Raw genomic sequence first — 20,133 nt, 5'->3', positions numbered from 1 at the left:
TAGATACTGTTAGATATACAAAATGTTCACAAAAAATATTTAAAAACAAACTTTATTCTTTAAATCTTAAATAGAAATTAAAAGTAATTTAAGCCAGTAATTCTCTAGTAAAAATCTGTGGATAGTAGATAAATAAAAACAAGTCCTGTACATGATATAGATATTGTTAAAAAAAAATTACTTTTTTATTTTTTTATGAAATGGTAGCTACTAATTTAATGTAGTTTTTTTTTAATTTTTCAACAAAAAGAAATTATTTCAGATAAATATTATAAAACATCTTAGCCTTTTATAGGATAACATTTACAGGGTTGCCACAAGGTCAGAAAACCAGGAAAAGTCAGGAAAAACTAAAAAAAATGACAAAAGTCAGGAAAAGTCAGAAAATTTGTCAGAAAAGTTTAAATATTGTTAGTTTAAATTAACAAATTTTTATATTTTCTCAAGCCTTCAAATGGTCAAATCAATTAAAAATACTTTTAAGTCAGAAAAAATTCCAACCTTTTCCTAGAAATTTACAAAACTATTTAACTTCCAATGCCTTCATCTGGTAGAGATTAATAAAATATCGTTTATAAAACTGCAAAATTTTTCTATTAACAGATTGAACAAGTACCCTACTAGATTTAAAAGTACCCTAATAGATTTTTAAGCTTTTTAGTATTGACGATCTGTAGCAAGGACACTTTTATAGTGAAACTGATATATGCACACAAATTTATCTAGCTACAGGGTTGCCACACGGTCAGGAAATCAGGAAAAGTTAGGAAAAACTGAAAAAAAAAAAAGTCGGGAAAAAATGGGGGTTTTTGAAAAAAATTCAGGAAGTTTGATAAAATTGAAAAAAAAAGGTCAGACTAATTTACAAAATTCCTTATTTTCCAAAGCCTTCAAATAGTAAATAATTAATTAAAAATCCTTTAAAGTCAGACTAAAATTGCAAAATTTTCCTAGAAATTTACAAAATTATTTAGTTTCCAATGCCTTCATCTAATATAAAACAATAAAAAATCCTTTGTAAAACTGCATAATTTTTCTATTAACATATTGAACAACAACCCTACTTAAACACGCAGTTTTTTATGCTCTTTAGTATTGATGATCTGTGGCAAGGACACTTCATAGTGAAACTGTGATATATACACAAAAATTTTCCTCAGGGTTGCCACTAGGTAAGGAAATTAGGAAAAGTCAGGAAAAATTAAAAAAATTGACAAAAGTCAGGAAAAGTCAGGAAAAAATGGGGGGTTTTGAAAAATAGTCAGGAAAATTCAGGAAATTTGATTAAATTAAAAAAAAAAGTCAGATTTTGTCAGTTTAAATTTACAAAGTTCCTTGTTTTCCAAAGCCTTCAAATGGTAAAAATTAATAAAAAGTCCTTTATAGTCTGAAAAAAATTCCAAAATTTTCCTAGAAATTTACAATAATATTTAATTTTATTTCGAATGCCTTCATCTGGTATAATTTAGTAAAATATCCTTTTTAAAACTGCAAAAATTTTCTGTTAACATATTGAACAGTTATATATAGTTTCAGATGTTAGATTATGTATTTAGAATAAGTTTAATTTAAGATTTAGAAAAGTCAGGAAAATTTTAGTAAAAAGTCAGGAAATTTTTCTCAGCTTGATCAGTGGCAACCATGTTTCCTGCATTTATTTAGTTATGTGATATCTCTCATGCAGCCTTTTTTGACATTGTACCAGAGTACCTAGCCTGTTGTTGCCTTTATGCATGAGGACATTATGTGCTTGGTAATTAAATTGATGTGCATCATTATGAAAGACATAATAGTTACAAACCTCAGCTTAACCAGTTATTCAAGGTTGAATAAATGATCAAGCTTCCCTAAAACCTGCCCTTTCTTGCTTGCAAATTGGAGGAAAAAGATCTAGTTGAGGAGCAAAAGGTCTTAAATTTCAACAAAGAATGTAGATTATTTGTTATAAAAGCGGTTGAATATCTCCGGAGCAGAATGGCTATTGGAAGTACATAAGTAAAAAATCTGTCATGCCTAAATCTGCCTAGCCTTGAAAAATTAGGAGTCACAATTGTTGTTAAGCGTTTTGCCAACATTGTGCACTCCTAAAGATAGTAAAAAAATGTGCTCTAACTCCGAAGGTAATACTAGCATTGAACAATTTAGAACTTTGGTAAACTGTCCAATGAATGCATTAAAGTTCAAGAGCTTCAAGCAAAAGGAAGATTGTTTGGACCAGTTCTATTTTGAAACATTAAAATTTTCTGCCAAATCTTCTCTCGGAAGTTTGTTGCAACCATTATTTGTGTTGCACAATGGCCAGGCTGAGGTCAAACTAGATTAAGTATTAACACAGCTCTGCTTGAAAACAGTATGAGAAACTATTACATCCAGAAAAAGAGTTAAGGATTATATGGGTGCATACAAACTAGAACTGTATCAAGTTAAAAAATACAAGTATTTTGCTATTAGAGCTGATTATTGCAAATACATAATCATACACAAATGGTTCAAGCGATGTAATGGAAGTTAGATGATTGAATTCATCAAAAAAAAATGTTGTTTAAACCTGTATAAAAATAAGATTGGAAGATTTATATAATTGCAAGTGTTTGATTATGTTTTTTTAGAATAAGTTTAACTTAAGAGTTTAGATTTAGAAAAACCAAGAAAATTTTAATTAAAAGTCAGGAAATTTTTCTCAGCTTGATCTGTGGCAACCCTGCAAGTGTTAGATTATGTGTTTTATAATAAGTTTAAATTAAGAGTTTGTTATAGAAAAGTCAGGAAAATTTTAGTAAAAAGTAAGGAAAAGTCAGGAAATTTTTCTCAGCTTGATCTGTGGCAACCATGTGTAAGTTAGCTTTCTGACATTTAATCTAGTTTTATTTCTGTCTTAAAAATATGCAACAAATAATATTGGACTGCATTGATTATTAACAATACTTTTGTCTAAACGAAGTTTTAATTATTACAGGGTTGCTACTTTACCTGGAAATACCTGGAATTTGACAATTTAGGTAAAAAATACCTGAAAAACCTGGAATTGGAGAATTTTTGAAAAAAACCTAGAAAAACCTGGAGTTTTTAATAATCTTTACATGTTAAGTATAGTAAAATATAAATTTGACACAAAAAATCTACCATACAGGTAAAAACTTTTTGTCATCATTAAAATTTTTTTATTAAAAAACACTTTTAAAGTAGCTTTACAGTATCTTTTTAATGTTTTTATACTATAAAAACACAGTTTCTTACAAAAAACTTAACTTTAAACATACCCAAAATGTGTACTTTTAAAAACCTGAAAGGTATTTGGAAAAACTGGAAAAAAAATTTGAAAAAACGGGTGGCAACCCTGTTATTAATCATTTCAATTTTAAAGTTTAAAACTTTTATAAACAAATATGGCTTTCATAGTTTAAAATAAAGTTTTCTTTTTTTAGTGAAAATTTTAAGTATATATTGAAGTAGTTAAAACTAGTATCTTTTGTAGTAGAATTAATAAATGTTTTTTAAATATAGTTTAATAAATTTGTTAAGAATGTATTTTTGTATAAATATATTTTATTGTAGTGTGTAAAATGTTTTTACAGAGCAGAACAAGTATGTTAAAACAAGTTTTTTCACTTTCAAAGAGGACATTTTCAACTACAAATGTCCATTTAAAGTACAAAGACATGCCACAATACAACCGAAAAAAGTTTCTTACTACAGAGAACTGGCCTAAGGTACAGACAGAAAATGGAGATGAAAAGACATGGTTTCCAAGCTTGCCACAAACAAGGCGTCCTGACGAATGGTCAAGAAGGGAAGCTTACTTTGGCAGATATGATTTTGTTTCTATGCTGGGCAATGACGTAACTCTCCAACCCGAAGTGATGGCAAAAGGACCTGCATATGCGAGACTGCACAATGAAACTGAGTTGAAGCGCCTCATAAGAAAGAAAGGCATGCACGGAGATAACATGTACTTGGAAGATTTGGATGCCATTTCAAAGCGCATTAGATATCTCAGGGTGAAGGTAAATAGAAAAATGATCAGCAAGGAAGCCCCTGATTTTGCTGTTCATGGAATTAAAAATCCAAAGAAAAAATGGCGCGTGCAGGGATAATGTACAATTGTTTATTTTGTAAATTATGCTAGTTAGACAATTTTTTAATTGCGATATTGATAACAAATTTATGTCTTCTTTTATATAAAAAATTTTATCAAAAAGTTTTTAAAATTATTATGTTGCAAGCGAATCTATTTTTAAAACAATAAGAAAACTTTTTTAAAAATAAAAATAAAATTTTTAAGTACAATCTAGTCTATTTGAATCTGGAAAAATTTAGTGTTAGTCTTACATTTTATAAGATTAAACTAATATTTTTTTCCGTTAAATTTTTTTGAACTTGAATTTATTAAGAAATTTCATCACAGAATTAGTAATAAAACGAAAAATCATGGTTCAATTAGAAATTAAGTTTTCAACACCACATGAAAGGTAAGTTACACTTATAAGTTGAGATGATAATTTTATTTTGACTAATTGGAAATTATCTGAATTTTGATATTTTTTAAAAGTTTATTTTGAACAATTTGAAAAGTTACTTTTTTAACGCTTTATGTTAAGATTTTATTTACATTCGAATTTAACTTAATTCAATTTTTATTTTATTGTAAACAAGTATACAAATAAGTTTTTGAGTACTTTAAAGTTAAAAACAAAAGTGTATCACTTTAAGAAAGAAAAAAAAAACAGTAGTAAGGATGTAGTAGCATCAATAATTAAAAATAGTTTTTAATGAAATTTTGTTGTTTGCTATAGTTATATATTTTAGTTACAAAATTGATGAGAAGAAATACACTCTAGATGGTAACACTGATCAAGAACAACTCAACAATATTATAAAGAAAATCCTAGTTGACCAAAATGTATGTTTTTACAGTTTTATAACTGTTTAGAAATTAGTATTATGCTTAATTACCTGTAAAGCTGTATGTTGTTTTAATGGCATAGGAGGAAGGGTTAAATTTATTTTTTTCACAATTTGATCTTTGATGAATTTTAACTAAACTACAAGTTGCTTTTTACAGGTTTTTTAAATTAAAAACAGTTTTTGAATTATAGCTAGTCAAAGTCGGAGAGAACAACAAGTTCCTCATGGAAGGCGCAAATTAAAAGATCTCCTCTTACGTATAATGAGATAATTACCTCAAACTTTTTTAAAATGTTCCTTGCAATATTTATAAAATTGTATCGCAAGCTAGCTGTTTTTTTGGAAATGGGTCTAAATTGCACATGAATAAAATTGCACAAGTGCACAAAATTGCACGAGGGAACAAATTGCACAAAGACAATTTTGCACTAAGAGTCAATTTTGCACGAGTTACATTTTTGCACAAAAGTAAAAAAATACAAAAAAAAAAGAATAACAAGTTATTGACTGAGAGTAAGGTTTAGGGGTAACAGTGATAGTAAAAAAAAACAAAAAAAGTAACTAATAAAAATTATTATAAAAAAAAAAATAATTAAATAAAAATTAATAAAAAAAAGCTACCGACCGAGGGTATGGTTAGGGGTAACAGTGATAGTAAATAAAAAAAAAAACTAAATAAAAATTCAACCCGTGCAAAAATGTATCTGTGCAAAATTTTCTGCTTGTTCAAAAGTGTCTTCGTGCAAAAATATCTTTGTGCAATTTTGTACACTTGTGCAATTTTGACAGTTACCCGTTTTTTTTGTCATAAAATTTTAATTTCTTAGAATTTTGTTACAGTTGAATATCTTGTAAGGAACATTTCATAAAAATTTAAGATAAAGATCTCAAAAAACGTAAGAGGAGATATATTTTAAGTGATTTCTAGTTATTTGATATTTTTGTTTTTCCCCCAAAAGAAACCTAGTGTACTCTAAAAATTTGATCGACTATATCTCAAAAATTATTTTTAATTTCAAAAATTTGTAAAGAACAACTTGTAGCTTAGTTCAATTTTTACAAAATAAGATCCAATTGTGAAAAAAGTAATTCATTTCCTCCTGTAAAAAAGTTTTTTACTGTATAAGGTATGGTGATAAATTACAACACACCTTTTACATGTTTATAAAATTAGTTTCTTCTATGCATATTTGTCTTAAAAACATTAAGTTTAAGTTATTTTATTTTTTTCTGATGTTATTTTGTTGTTTTAAACAGAAACTAAAAGAAGAATCAAATATTCGTTTTGATTTTTTGATAGATGATGAACTTCTTAGATCTTCAATTATCCAGCACGTAAACGATACTCTTCTAACAGATGTAAGTGTATATTGTTTAGTACGCAGAAAAAGTAAAGAATTACTTTTTTTATAAATTTTGAATCACTTAATTTTATTATTTATTTTTCACAGTTTAATTATTTAATACTTATATGACTTCAACTTCATTGATATTTAAATTTGTTCCCTGTAATTTTTTATTCAGTGACTAATTGTAATTTTTTTACAGTTGTTTTTTAATATAACGTCTATTACGTATGTTTTTTTATATTTTCTTACCAATATAAGTTAACAGCTTTTGATGTACATACATGATTTAAATGATTTTAAATTATTTATATATTTCTTAAACTTTTGTATATATAGTTTACATTTTTTTCCTTTTATACTTCAAATAAAAATTTAAAGTACCATTTTTTACACTTTGTTATATGTTTGTAGTTTTATTTCGATGAGTTTTAGTTTAAAGTAGGAGTGGGCAACGTAAATAATTGACGGGCCGGATCCAAAAAAAAAAAAGCCTCAGCGGGCCGGAGCATTTAGAGTAAGTGATTTACCGGATCCAGCTGGATCCTTTTATAGATCCGGATCCTTATTTAATAATATTATCCGGATCTGGCAAAATACTATTTTTAGACAAGGTTCCGGATCCGAATAGAATCTAATTCCAAAAAAGATTTGGGTTTCGGCTGGATGCTAATTGATCGAGTATTTTAGAATTTTGAATTAAGTATGAAATTTTATGTTAATTCTATATTGATTTTACCTCTGAACCGAACTAATACTACTTAATCTTATAAAACCAAAAATTTACTTACTAAAAGTTACTCGAGCCTAACATTTCAAGCTGTAAATTAAGAAATTTTTAACTATTCGAAACTATCTAATTTTGACAATCCTTGGCTGGAGTTTACATTAATAATATTACTCAGAAGTTTACTTACATTACGGTCTTAAACTACTACCTTTTAATTTAAATAAACTTATAAAGATTCATTACATATTTTTGCACGTATAAAAGAATCGAAAGAACAAATAATTTTTATATAATAAACAGTTTTACCATAAAAAGCGAAAAAAAATTAAATGATGCAGATGAAACACTTAAGGTTGATAATGTATTAGAGTTGTTTAAAAGTTGCATGACGGTTTGGAAAAATCTGCAAGTGCACTGGAATACTGATTCGGTATGAAATTAGCTAATCCTTAATGATTTTTAAGGTCGGAAATGTTTGTCTGCAAATGTATGAAGTCTCGAACAAAACAACTGGTTTCATGGTCATCTTTTGAAGTTGCTCAATGATACATAAAATCTATCTAAAAATTTACTAAGAACAACAAAAATTATATGTTTGATTTAAATTTTTTTATCAACTTATTTACAAAACTGTTAAACTTAGATAATATAAGAAAATATTGAAACTAAACCTTTTTCAAAATCTAGAAAAAAATTGGAAAGGGATTATTAAAAATGATAAAATAATCATTTGATTTTTTTTTTAAAGCTAAACAGGTCCTGAGAAAATCTTGTTTTTTTTTTGAAATTTTAATTATCGTGAGTAATCCTGAAATTTATAAAAAAGATATCCTAAGTACACCAAATATCCTGATTGTGTAGATATCTTGAGGTTATGGAGGACTTTTTGAATTTTAAAAGTACAACTTTTGCTATTTGCTTTTAGTAAAAAAATACAATTAAGGTCAAAAATTGTGCTTAATAGTATAGAATTAATGAAGATACTAAATATATTTAAAAATAAAAAAATATAAAAACATATATACAACATTTTTTATTTTATCTAAATTTCATCGTTTTATGTAAAAATTCTTAAGGTTTTATCTTGTTATTTTTTAAGTACTAAATTCTTGGCAATAAAATTAACTTTTCCAAAATTTTCAAGTTCAAGGTTCTTTCAATATTAAAGATTAAATATCTAATCTGATACTACAATCTAAAAAAGAGATAAAACAAATCTATAAATATTAAACATCTTGCAAACAATGTTTTATTTATTCTAAATTATAATAGGATTGCTCTTTTTGAAAAATTTTAACTTGTTAAACAAAAATAAGTCTGAGTTTAAAAGAAAAGTCAAATAAAAATTTGATGTCATCCAAGTTTGAAAAATTAACCATTTACCAATCTTAAATACCTAATAACATCAAAATAATAATAAAATACTTAATGAGAATAAAATTGAAAGTTATAATAACCAAACTATAAAATTTTGCCTGCCATTTATAAAAAATAAATAATATCCTAAGTTGGCAGAGCTTTTATAGAATTTTAGACTAGCCAGAGTTATTTAGTAGTCTTAGTGTGACTCAACCTTTCTCAAAACATGAAAAATTATTTCAAAAGTAAAATTAATAGATAAGAAACTTTTTTGAACTTTACTTTTAGAATTTAACAACTATTGTTCAAAATTTTACTAGATTGTAAACTGTTACTACAAACATAAACAAATAAATTTTAAAACAAATCATACTTGAAATTAATGAGATATTATTTTGAAATATTGTTATAATTTGGTTATAACTAAATTTAATCAGTCAATTAATTAAAAAGTCCGTAGTTAAAAATCAATAGCAGAAAAGAGTGCAAACTGTTATCTCAACTTGGAATATTTTACTAAAATATAAAGTTAAGCACTTTAACTTAAAATAATTGTCAATGTCTAAATGAAAAAAAAAAAGTTAACTTTTATAAAATCAACTCACTGCACATCTGCGTTGGACAGAAATTTTTTACACGTCCATTTTTTATGAAGGTGAATATAGTAGGTTGTATCATCAAGTAAGTTGTTACAGCATAAAAATGTTTATGGGGTAATTTGAGAAAGGATTGTTTTAACTGACTTAAACCAAAATATCATACCATAACAAAATGGTGTTTTTTCACCACAAAAATAAAAAGCCATATTTAAAACCGTTATCAGGGTCAAAGTCTTACAGTTTTGTTTTGTGAAAACAATTCAAAAGAGGTTTTGCAAAAATTCTGTAATTATTACATTGGCTTTTCAGATTTGATATAAATTTTAAAAATGCCTAGCGGGCCGGATCACCTACTCGCGGGCCGGATCAATTTTGTCCGCGGGCCGGATTCCATTTAAACTTAAAAATGGTTTGGGGGCCGGTCGTTTTCACTCCGCGGGCCGAATCCGGCCCGCGGGCCGTACGTTGCCCACCCCTAGTTTAAAGTAACTATTTAAAATCATTATTTTGCTACCTAAAATACTAGTGTAAATTTCTACTGAATAGTTAACAGTTATAATGTTTTTTTAGATTAATTATTTATGCTTTGAATTTTTGACACAAAAGTAATGTATGTAGGAGTTGTGAGTCTACAATTATTTTTGGGTAATATGAAATAAAATTATTATTTACACAAATCGTGTTTGAGATAAAAGTCTTTATTTCCTATTAGATATTGTTAGTTTCTTTTGGTTTTGTATATAAATGTATGTTAGTCATTTTTTTCTCTTTTATTAGAAATTTTACCCATCCTAATTTCATTATTTGAATAAGTAAAAAAAAATATTTTAGATATATTAAATTTTGTTATAAAAGAAATATTTTCGAAACTTATTATATCTTTTTAAATAGTTTAGCATCCATTCTAGTTTCTTTTATTTCTAGATATAATATAGGTTTCTTAACTTTGCTTTAGTTTTAACATTATTATCATCTAAAATTATTATTAAAAACTGCGATTAAGATATTTGGTTTGATAATCCGTTCAAAACATCATCTCATTCACAACTTTTATAGTTTAAATTTTCAGAGATGTAAAATATTATTCAGGGTTAAATATTTCAAAGTCAGGGTTCATACGCGTAAGAAAAATCAAACTAAATTATTTATTTTAAATACTAGCAAAATGTCAATTTTTGTCAATTCTAGTTCTTTTTTTTTTTGATTTACTAACATAAAATAAAAAAAAAAATTTTGAGTAGATTATTAATTTGTGTTTTTTTTTTTAATAAATGTTTGGTTTTTGTAGTCTTGAATTTCCGAGGTTATAAAAAAAATGAGAATCGGTTTTTGTAGCCAAGCACTCGGTTAGCTGTCACTCTGAAAGTAGAATTTTAAATATGTCTGTAGCGATTACATGACAATTCTAATTAGTATTGATGTTTTCCAGGGACCATGTCCTGTAAAACAATTGAAATTGAAAAACTAAAAGTTCCTATTATTAGCAGAACATGTCATTATGGCTAAACTAATAAGCTTACATCATTTAATATTTAGTTTTATAACTTAAATTTGGGACTGACCGACAAGTACAAGAAAAGGGTCAGTATAAATAATGACACGTCAGTCTAAAATTGAAAATTTTTGCGCACGAATCCTAAATAGTTTATATATATATATATACATTTTGTTATAGTTTGATAATTTTTTAGTACGGCTAAATATTGAAATCTCTGCTAAACTCACTTCCCTAGATATAGTATTACTAAAAAATAATGAACTTCACCACAACAATTTTCTCATACACTGAAACATCATTTAAAAAAACACACAACTTTAACAACAAAATCCACGACCAACAACAACAGTTGTTGTTGGTCGTGGATTTTGTTGTTAAAGTTGTGTGTTTTTTAAAATGATGTTTCAGTGTATGAGAAAATTGTTGTTGATAACTTTTATTTAAATCTTTATGACAACTTTGCAGACGGAACATGTGCTCGACGTGAACTTCTTCATCAAACAAGCTCAACCCGAGCATAAGAAGTCTTTTGAAAACAATGATTGGATCCGCTCGCTAAAAATCAAAAACAGCTTGATTTTGATTGGTTCGTCCAGTTAAATGATAATTAGTTTTGCTTAAATATTTATAACTTAGATAATTTTGATATGTCAATTTGTACTTTAGTTCTTCTTAGGGTTATTTTAGATAATAATATTAAAAAAGTAAATGTTACTAAACTAATAAAAGCTATAATAAAGTTGATAAAATTATCTTTTTTTTTCATTGTTGTCTGTTAGTTATAAAAAAGAGAGTAGACTTTTATACTAAGTTATGTATAGTAAACAATATTATGAATATAACAAACAAATATTGTTTGTAAAGGTTCGTTCGACAGTAGTGTTAAAGTGTGGTCGCAGAAAACGCAAAGTTTCCTCTTCGAAAACCAGTCGGTCGCTCACAAAGACGCTGTCAAGCAAGTAGAATGGCTCTCTGTTGAAGGTTTGTTCTTTTTATTGACTTGTACTGAAAACATGTTCGCAATAAATAGTATCCCTTTTTTATCTTTTAATTATTATTTGTTAGCATTTTTTCGGTGTTTGATAAAAAGCTGATTTTAATATATGCAACAAAAAAACAACGCATAACAATTCACCCAACAGATGAAAAGCTGCAGTTTGCGAGTTGTTCGAACGACCAGTCAATCTTGTTGTGGCAAGCCGTGCCAAGCACTCAGTCAATGAAGCCGGTCATCTACTGCAAAGGTCACGAGGAAATGGTCAACTGCATCAGCCTTTCACCGAACAATAAATGGGTTTGTTTTTTTTTATGCAAAAATGTGAATACTTTGATAGTATTTTGCTCTTTAAGTTTTTTATCCTTTTTCTTGTATTGTTTCAGTGCAAAGTTATACTGATGCATTGTTTGAAAAGGGTTTAGTGTTTTGTCCAGCAAATTGATTATAAGTTTATTTTGCGTCCAACAACATTTAAAAACTCTGTAAATTATTTATGTTCCTCTTGGACATTTAAACTGGAATCCTGAAAAATCTGGAATAACCTGGAATTTTGAACTAATGAATTTCCGAAAAGATAAGAAGTACACAAAAAACATTATATATAAATTTTATTCATTATAAAATACATTTAAAATAGCATTTCAGTATCTTTTAAGTAACTTAAGTTTATTATTTAATCTTAAATTTTACTTTTTACTAAAAAGAAACACAGATACTTATAATTTTGAAAAACTTGAAAAAATTGTTCGAAAAAGTGGCCATTTTGAAAATATAATTTATTATAAACATTTTTTAGTTCAATAATTCATTAAAAACTAATCTGATTTGCTAAAAGAACTCAAAGCTTTAGTTGAACTTTTAAAATTAAAGAAAAGTTTATACAAAGAAAAAAATGACAAAATATTTATAAAGTTAAAAGAATATGACTGTCAACTTTATATGGAAGACATTTTTTATGATTTTCAATGGAAAAAAGCATAAGTTTCTTTTCTACTCATCAATTGTATTCTTGACCAGATTTTATTTTTGCAAAAATAAATGAGTCGGAATTTTTTTCTGCATACAATTAAACAAAACTTCTACACAACATTAATATTAATAATTTTTGAAGACAATTTTTTCATTGGGATTTTTTTTAAATTTATTCCTCGGTTGATTATTTTGCAATTAATAAAAAGCATTGTAACAATACATTGAATTGTTTTTAAGAGCAATTAGTTTTTTGTGCAAAAACGTGAATGTGAAACTATTAGTAATTTTATATTTTTAACTTTATATAAGTCTAAAATAAATTATTCTTTCAATACATAACAGCTTGCTAGCGGCTCACAAGACAAAACAGTGAAAATTTGGTCTGCAGCAGTAGAAGTTACTGACAATGACAGAAACCAAGTCGACCCAGAAAAGCTCAGCATTAGCAAGCGTAAAAAAATGGAACTGCGTGGTTATCCAAGAGTTAGTTTTTAACTTGAAATGTTTTAAATGTGTGTTTTTTATTGCTTAGTTTAAAAAGTTGAAGATAAGCTAACTTTTGAAAGTGAGTAGATTTAATATATAATTAAGTATTTAGACTACTTAAATAATTTTTTATGGAATATGTGATGATATATTTATTAATGTAATTATTGTTGTTATACTATCATTTAGTATATAAATAATATTATTTATGCTCAGAATTGACAACATTAATTTATTGTTTGTAGCAGTTTATTATTTTCCTTACCTAAATAACGTATTTCAAAGGTATTTTAAAGACTCTTCGTATTCGAATTGGTTGAAATTTTAATGAACCAAACAGCAAAAAACATAGTAAAATAGACAAAAACTGTCACAAATAATGTTTAACCCCAACTTCAAATATTCAGCAAGCCCGTCAAGAACTGTCCATGCAGCACAAGGACGCGGTGTCGGGGGTGAAGTGGATGGACCACGAGCACGTTCTGTCCGCGTCCCAGGACCACACTGTCAAAATCACCGACGTCAACGCCGACCACGTCACCAGAAACTACGTTAGTTTGTCGCTTCAGTGAAAGTGTTTTTTTTATGTTGTACAGTTGTAACATTTTTATTATTTTCATAACAGCATCTATAAATATTACTTCCAATTTACTGAAATACCAACTAGCTAAATAACAAACTGAAATGCTAAACAAGTAGTTAGCTAAAATACTTTTTTATAACCTCTGCTTTACTTAATTGTCCATTGTTTTTCAATACGAATTTTCATGAACAGTTTTTACTTTGATGTTTTTCAGGGACTGAGCCTTGCAGTAAACGATCTGGATTACTCACAAATGAACAGACTGATTGCAACTGGCTGCATGGACAGACACATAAGGCTGTTGGACACCAGAGAAAACGGTTAACTTGTAGTATATAGTTGATTATATTAATGTTATTAGTAAAACATCTTCTATTTTTTATATCTTTTTCAGCACAAAACAGTATTTTTGTTTTATAAAGATTAGTTGGAATTATCAAAATCAATTTAGCTTATATAATGATTTCGCACTATACCTAAAGTTATTATATATAAATTTAAAATTATTTAGTTGATTTAATGATTGTTAAATACAAATTCAGATTTAAATACGATATTACAGGAGGGTTGCCAAAAAACCTGGAAATACCTGGAACTCGATAATTTAGGCAAAAGATACCTGGAAAAACCTGAAAATTTGAACAAAAATTACTAAAAAATCATATTTAATTAGATACAAAAAATATATCAGTTACAAAAAAAAAGTAAAATTTAGGATTTTTTGAACTAAAATACATTAAAGTAGCTTTAAAGTATTTAAAAATATTTTATTTACTTACTTAGATACCATTTAAGACAGTTTTTACCTTTATTTTAATTTTATTCTTAAAATGGACTGAAAAACTTCTAATTTTAAAAACCTAGAATAAATTTCTAAAACCTAGAATATTTTTCAAAAAGCCTTTGGCAACTCCGAACATAAGGTTATTTGTTTATGTTTAAAATGTAGTTAATTACCAGGTTTTATTACAAAATAAGTTTAAAAAAAGGTAGTAGTTTTCTAAAATAACTATGTTTTTCCTAAATATGACAACCAAAATTTCAACCAACAATAATGGCGTTTTATATTTTTTATCAGTTTGTTATAGAAACTACTTTACAGTTGATAGAATCGTCAACAAAAGTCTCACCTCCCATCACAACTGCGTGAAGTGTGTGAAATGGTCGCCTAGCAACCAGTATCAGATGGTCAGCGGGTCACATGACAACTACGTCAAAACATGGGATATCAGGAGGTAGTTTTTTGCTTAAAAATTTACTACATAAGTTATGTAAATAAAAAAAATATACAAATTTACTGTTCCAGTTGAATTAAAAGCTGGCTGATTTGAAAATATTATGTCGTTATTCAAAAAACTGTTAATAAAACAATATGGATAGAAAAAAAAAAGAAATGAAGATTAGCTTAATTGATAAACAGAATTAAAAATGTATTTTTACAAAGCGTTTGATACAATATTATAACTATTTTCAGTACAAAGACAGCTCTTTACGACATCAAAGGTCATGATGATTACGTATTTGCAGTTGATTGGAATGATGACACTGTTAGTGGTGTTTTTATAATATTTTTGCTGTTAAATTTTTGTTATGTGAATAGGTTGAATAATTAAAAGTTGTATCATTGCAAAATCTCTATAAAGTTTCATAGTACAGTTTTTAATGGTTTAATTTGTTTATAAGACTGATTTTGACCAAGATTCAATGTTTTACTTTCAAGCAACTATTTAGATTTAATATCATAATTTTAATTTGAAAATTAGTTTTAAGGTAAACTTTTCTTGAATTAAAATTGCTGCTGAATAAACAGATTAAAACTACTGGTGTTTACTCTCTAACTAAGATGTTGTTTTGAAACATTGTGCTTTTATAATTTTCAGGTTTAGTAAAAACAAAATGAAAACTTGTAAATTTTCAATGCAGATTGTTAGCGGGGGACGCGACAAGAAAGTGATCGTGTATTCGTGCAAAGACAGCAGCCAGCACTGCATAATGTAACGATTGAACGGAGAAAACTTTTAGTAAATATACTTTTTTTAATTGTCTTTATATAGAAAATTGTTTTAGCACAAGTTATTAGTTCAATATCTATGTAGTAATAAAAATTATACGTCAGAAAACATATTTTTTATATTGTTCGTTTGTATTTTTTGATAGAGTTTTTATTGTACTGCAAACTTGTTTTGATTTAGTAATGTGTTTAATATTTATTATACTGAGCTAAAACGCTTGTTGATTAAAATTTGATATAGTAAAAATTAAATATTTAGTTATAATATTATATTTATTATACTATTCAGACTTTACGATAATCTTTTTTAAGGTTTCATACTCAAAGATTTTAAAGAGCTTTGAAAAATAACTAATCTGAACTGACTTTATAAAAAACTAATATAATATTGATCTACAGTAGAAATATACTTTTTAAGCAGTTCTAATTTACTTTTTAGTGTTGTAGTAAGATTATATTTTTTAACTGCTACTCATGCAGAATGCTCATAGAAGTGCAGACTTATTTTGTGCATTTTAACAAAATTCAGGCTAATTAATTTATTCTGATTATCAATATATTTTTCATTTTAAGTTATTAATCTACTTTATCAAGACTTCATTCAAATTTTTATAGAACCGGTAGATCACTAAATTTGGACAATGTATAAAAATAAAGTTACACTAGTAATTAGGGTGCTAATAGAAAACGCGACCTTTGAATTTTTAACTGGAAATTGTCTACATGTGGCATTTACCATAAAATCACGTTGATTAAATTAAAGATGATTTTAAGAAAGTTTTAGGGTGGTACTTCTTGATTAAAGAACTTGAAATTTAAGGAAAATTAATTATAAGTTACATAAAGTAAATAAACTGTCCACGAAACTTTCGTATATCTATTTTCTGTTTAAGTCTTTTGTGTATTATATTTATTCAATGTATACTATATATATATATATATACAATGTAGTACTATTTATTTTTGTTCTGTGGATTTTAAGCTAAAATATTTATAAAACTTTGACGTCAAGTAGATTCTTAACTATTTTTTTAAACATGCTTTTATTGATTAGTTCAAATCAAGTTACATGTTTACTTCAAATGACACGAACTGTTACAACTAATTCAACACAGCTCTAGTTTGTAATGATAAGTTTATACTGCATTAGTTAGAGATGTATTTAAACTTTCGTTTTGCTATAAAACGACAAAAAATAAACTTATTAACCGACTCACATGCAAATACGTATTTTTAGTTTGTTACATTTCATTTTACTTTTTCTACCACCGCTTTGCAGATTTCGTCACAAATTTTCACTAACTAATTGATAATTAAATGATATAATAAGGCAATAGTGTTTTTTTACATATTCACTCCAAAACAGATAGTTTATAATAATATATATATATAAACGTAAAATCATCGATTTTACAGCAGTATAAAGTTATATAATCTTAAATTAAAAAAAGTTGACATTAAAGGTATACCACAAAACTGTTTATTCATGTTTAGCACCTTCAAAAATTATAACTAAAAAGACATTAGAAATTTTGTATAACAAATATTTTAAGTTAAAATATTTTGTTTAACTTCAATTAGTCTTGCCAAGATTCAATGCCACTAATAGTCCAGAAACAAGGTAATTGAATTAATAACAAAATGAATGATATTAACATGTATTCAGACTTTTTGTTGTATTTACAATAAATTTCTTACTAATTCTGTTTTAGTTAATAGCACTTAATCAAAAATCTATATAAGCCTTTGCAGACAGTCCTGGTACGGAATTAGTAACACATTTTTTATTAAGCATAGTCTACATCTTAAACCCTTATTTTTTGGTTTAAAACGCCTTACGTAAAAACTATTAGTTTTTTCGAAGCACTTGAAATGTAGCTGAACAAAATTTATTGATAGAAAATTTATTAAACTGATTTATTAAACTAAATTTTGTATACACTTGACTTTTTAGTTTGTGTTCATCTTCGCTGCATCAGATAAAACTTGACATATTCTAAGTTGTATAAAAACAGTTTATTCCCAAGAATTGCGCATGCGATGCAAAAATTAATTGTTAAATGTACTTAAACATTTTGTTTTGACTAATCTACTTTTAAAAACCTTTTATATATTAGTTTTTGAGACATTTTTTGTAACCTTTAGCATACTTTTTATCAAGAAGTACATTTAGGTTTGAATTCAAGGGAGTGTTTTTAAAATATAATAACATCTTAATTACCTGTTTTGTAGAAACTTAGTACTGTTTATGAACGATAAAAAAGTGCTCAAAAATTTCGTCGAAGGACTTAGAGTACGAAAAACCTTCCGGTTATCGAGTCATACACCGAGGATACAGTTTAATGTCATGTCCAGGACAGAGTCAACAAATTAGTTTTTAATTTTGTGATTTTCTGTTCAAAGTTTACCTACCTTAAGTTATCAAAACTGATCATAGTTTATTATGGATTGTAAAGTAAGTAAAAAGCATTGAACCAAAACGAATATGCTTAAAATAAGTTTGTTCTACGGACCTGGGTGTGCGTTAAAACCTCTCGGTCAGTATTCATAAAGTGCAGTTCTCTGCCACGTAATTTCGCCAGTTCAAAAGTGCAAAGAACCCTTACAGGTTGTGCTTTTAAACTGATAAACGTCTTTTAGTCGTATTTCATTTACATTACTTGATAATTTATGAATACAAAGTTATTCACTGGATATTAGTAATTAAAAACTATTGTTAATTAATGAAAAATTATGAGAAAAAGGAGCTTTTATTTATTAAATAAAAAGTGAGTTTTAAAAATTTGTTTATTAAATCTAATAAAGTTGTTTTTGTAAAAAAAGATTGAATCGCTTTTTAGTGTTTAATAAGCTTCTATTATTTTATCTAAAATTAAACTTTTAAGTTAAAAAAAAAACACATTTAAACTTTTGGAATTTTTTGTAGTATTTTAACTATGCTGCTAATAAACTTTTTTGAACTTTCTATAATAACTTGTATTTATTTACTTTAATAGATTTTTTACAAATACAAGAGTTAACAATCACATAATGGGAATCAAAAACTCAAGAGATGATAGTATGAGTTTTAGGAATAACGTGTTATATTTAGAAAATAAAAAGTGATGAGTGGTAAATATAATTAATTATACGCTTTTTTATACCTTATGATTTCTATTAAAATATTTATTAATATGAAACATTAAATAATAACCAATGTTGTAGTTTGCAAAAAAAGACTTAAAATTAAGTTAAGTTTCATTAAAATTAGAAGAAATTACAATAACAGTTTTATAAATGTTATTAATAATAAAATGTTGTTAAATTAAATAAGATTACTTAATTCTACTTTTAAATACTTTAAATTCATTACTAAACAAAGGCTTTATTTCAACGTACAACTAAAAACCAAAAGTGATACAAAATTATTAGCCAATTAAAACAGTAAGCATAACCAACACTAATTAATGTAAACTACTGAAGTATTACACAAAAACTTGTTTATCATTCTCTAAACTGATAATGTTATAGTCTAAGAAAAAATCCTCTACTTTCTAATGACTGTAACTAAGTTTAAATCTTTCACTTTATATTCTTCTAACTTTTGTGACATCTTAGCTGTATTCCCTTTTCAGTTTAAAAAAAATATTCGTTGCAGTACAGCAATTGTCCACTACGCCCTGGTAAGTGTTTCGGGTATCATAATTTTATTTTAATTGATAATAATATTGGTTGATGTCATCTTCCACACTTTTGAGCGCAATCTGAAGTGTTCTTGATGTTCAAAATACTTTTGTTGTAGCATATCTTAATTTTGAAAAACTATCAAAGTGTATTTATAGACTTTTTTTTTGTTAATGAGTTTTTGAAAAAAAATAACTATGCTTTAAAAATTTTTAAGTATTTTAAATTTTATGCTAGAAAAAACTTTGTAGACGTTATGGTATTTGTGATACTAAGTTTTTATTTTTACAAGGTATTAATAAAACTTGATAATAATTTGTAAAAAAGAGTACTTTTATAATAGTTTTGTAAAAGCTACAATTTCAAACATAAAAGTGGCAAGTACTAAAAAAACAATCGTTAAAATTATTAAAATGTAAAAATAGATATTGTGTAATCTTTAAGTGTATTTATAATCTTTAAATTTTACCAAGATTTTTTGTTTTCATTTATGTCGCTTTATTAAATATTAAATTGATTTTTTAGGGGTGATTTACACTGAAAGATAATTTTGTTTAAAATTACACCCGGCTTAAGCGCCTAAACAAACAAAATTTTAATATTTGTATATAATTTTTTAACACAAAGCTATTTACACTAAACATAAATTTTTTATAAAAAATTCTAAATGCGTTTTTCAAAGTTAAACAAACGAACTAATAATATTTTGTTTATTATACCTAAAACTAAAGTGAAACCTTTTCGTTAAAAAATCCCTTGTTTTTGTTTACTTTAAAAATAATATTATATATAAAACAAACCATTTCACAATTGAACACTCTAAATTAGAACTTATATTCGAAATGTTTCAAACAAAAATCATCTACTATAAAGTAGTAGTACTATTTACTATTTCAAGCTTGTTTTTCGCCAAAAGTCATTCTTTTAACTTAAAGACAGTTCAAAATTTAGACAATGACACTGTTGAGTTTTTAACGAAATACT

General features: G+C 26.3%; 2 protein-coding genes across 2 annotated transcripts; both read left to right on the top strand.

Moving 5' to 3' along the window:
- The first annotated feature begins 3,579 nt into the window (after nt 1-3,579).
- Nucleotides 3,580-4,401, top strand: LOC145840428 (large ribosomal subunit protein mL51-like). The gene has a single exon (XM_082947689.1). It carries the CDS (start codon nt 3,588-3,590, stop codon nt 4,092-4,094), a length of 507 nt encoding a protein of 168 aa, XP_082803815.1. The 5' UTR covers nt 3,580-3,587; the 3' UTR covers nt 4,095-4,401.
- Nucleotides 4,402-4,409: 8 nt separating this feature from the next.
- LOC145840427 (ribosome biogenesis protein wdr12-like) lies at nt 4,410-15,539 on the top strand. The gene is made up of 12 exons (XM_082947688.1): nt 4,410-4,469; nt 4,807-4,900; nt 6,163-6,264; nt 10,903-11,023; nt 11,302-11,418; nt 11,580-11,731; nt 12,749-12,889; nt 13,300-13,443; nt 13,690-13,795; nt 14,578-14,710; nt 14,950-15,022; nt 15,399-15,539. Exons 1-12 carry the CDS (start codon nt 4,429-4,431, stop codon nt 15,471-15,473), a joined length of 1,299 nt encoding a protein of 432 aa, XP_082803814.1. The 5' UTR covers nt 4,410-4,428; the 3' UTR covers nt 15,474-15,539.
- Nucleotides 15,540-20,133: the final 4,594 nt, after the last annotated feature.

The sequence above is a fragment of the Thalia democratica genome, chromosome 7 (assembly GCF_965202585.1).
Source record: "Thalia democratica chromosome 7, ktThaDemo2.hap1.1, whole genome shotgun sequence".
Lineage (NCBI taxonomy): Eukaryota > Metazoa > Chordata > Thaliacea > Salpida > Salpidae > Thalia > Thalia democratica.
Note: the sequence above shows the minus strand (reverse complement) of the source record. Positions and strands in the feature narration are given on the sequence as shown.

Bases quoted from the DNA above. Each gene is read 5' to 3' on its own strand.
- LOC145840428 (XM_082947689.1), top strand. From the start codon at position 3,588: ATGTTAAAACAAGTTTTTTCACTTTCAAAGAGGACATTTTCAACTACA.
- LOC145840427 (XM_082947688.1), top strand. From the start codon at position 4,429: ATGGTTCAATTAGAAATTAAGTTTTCAACACCACATGAAAG. The intron at 11,024-11,301 runs GTTCGTCCAGTT...TTGTTTGTAAAG, and splicing joins AAACAGCTTGATTTTGATTG to GTTCGTTCGACAGTAGTGTT. The intron at 12,890-13,299 runs GTTAGTTTTTAA...TCAAATATTCAG, and splicing joins AACTGCGTGGTTATCCAAGA to CAAGCCCGTCAAGAACTGTC.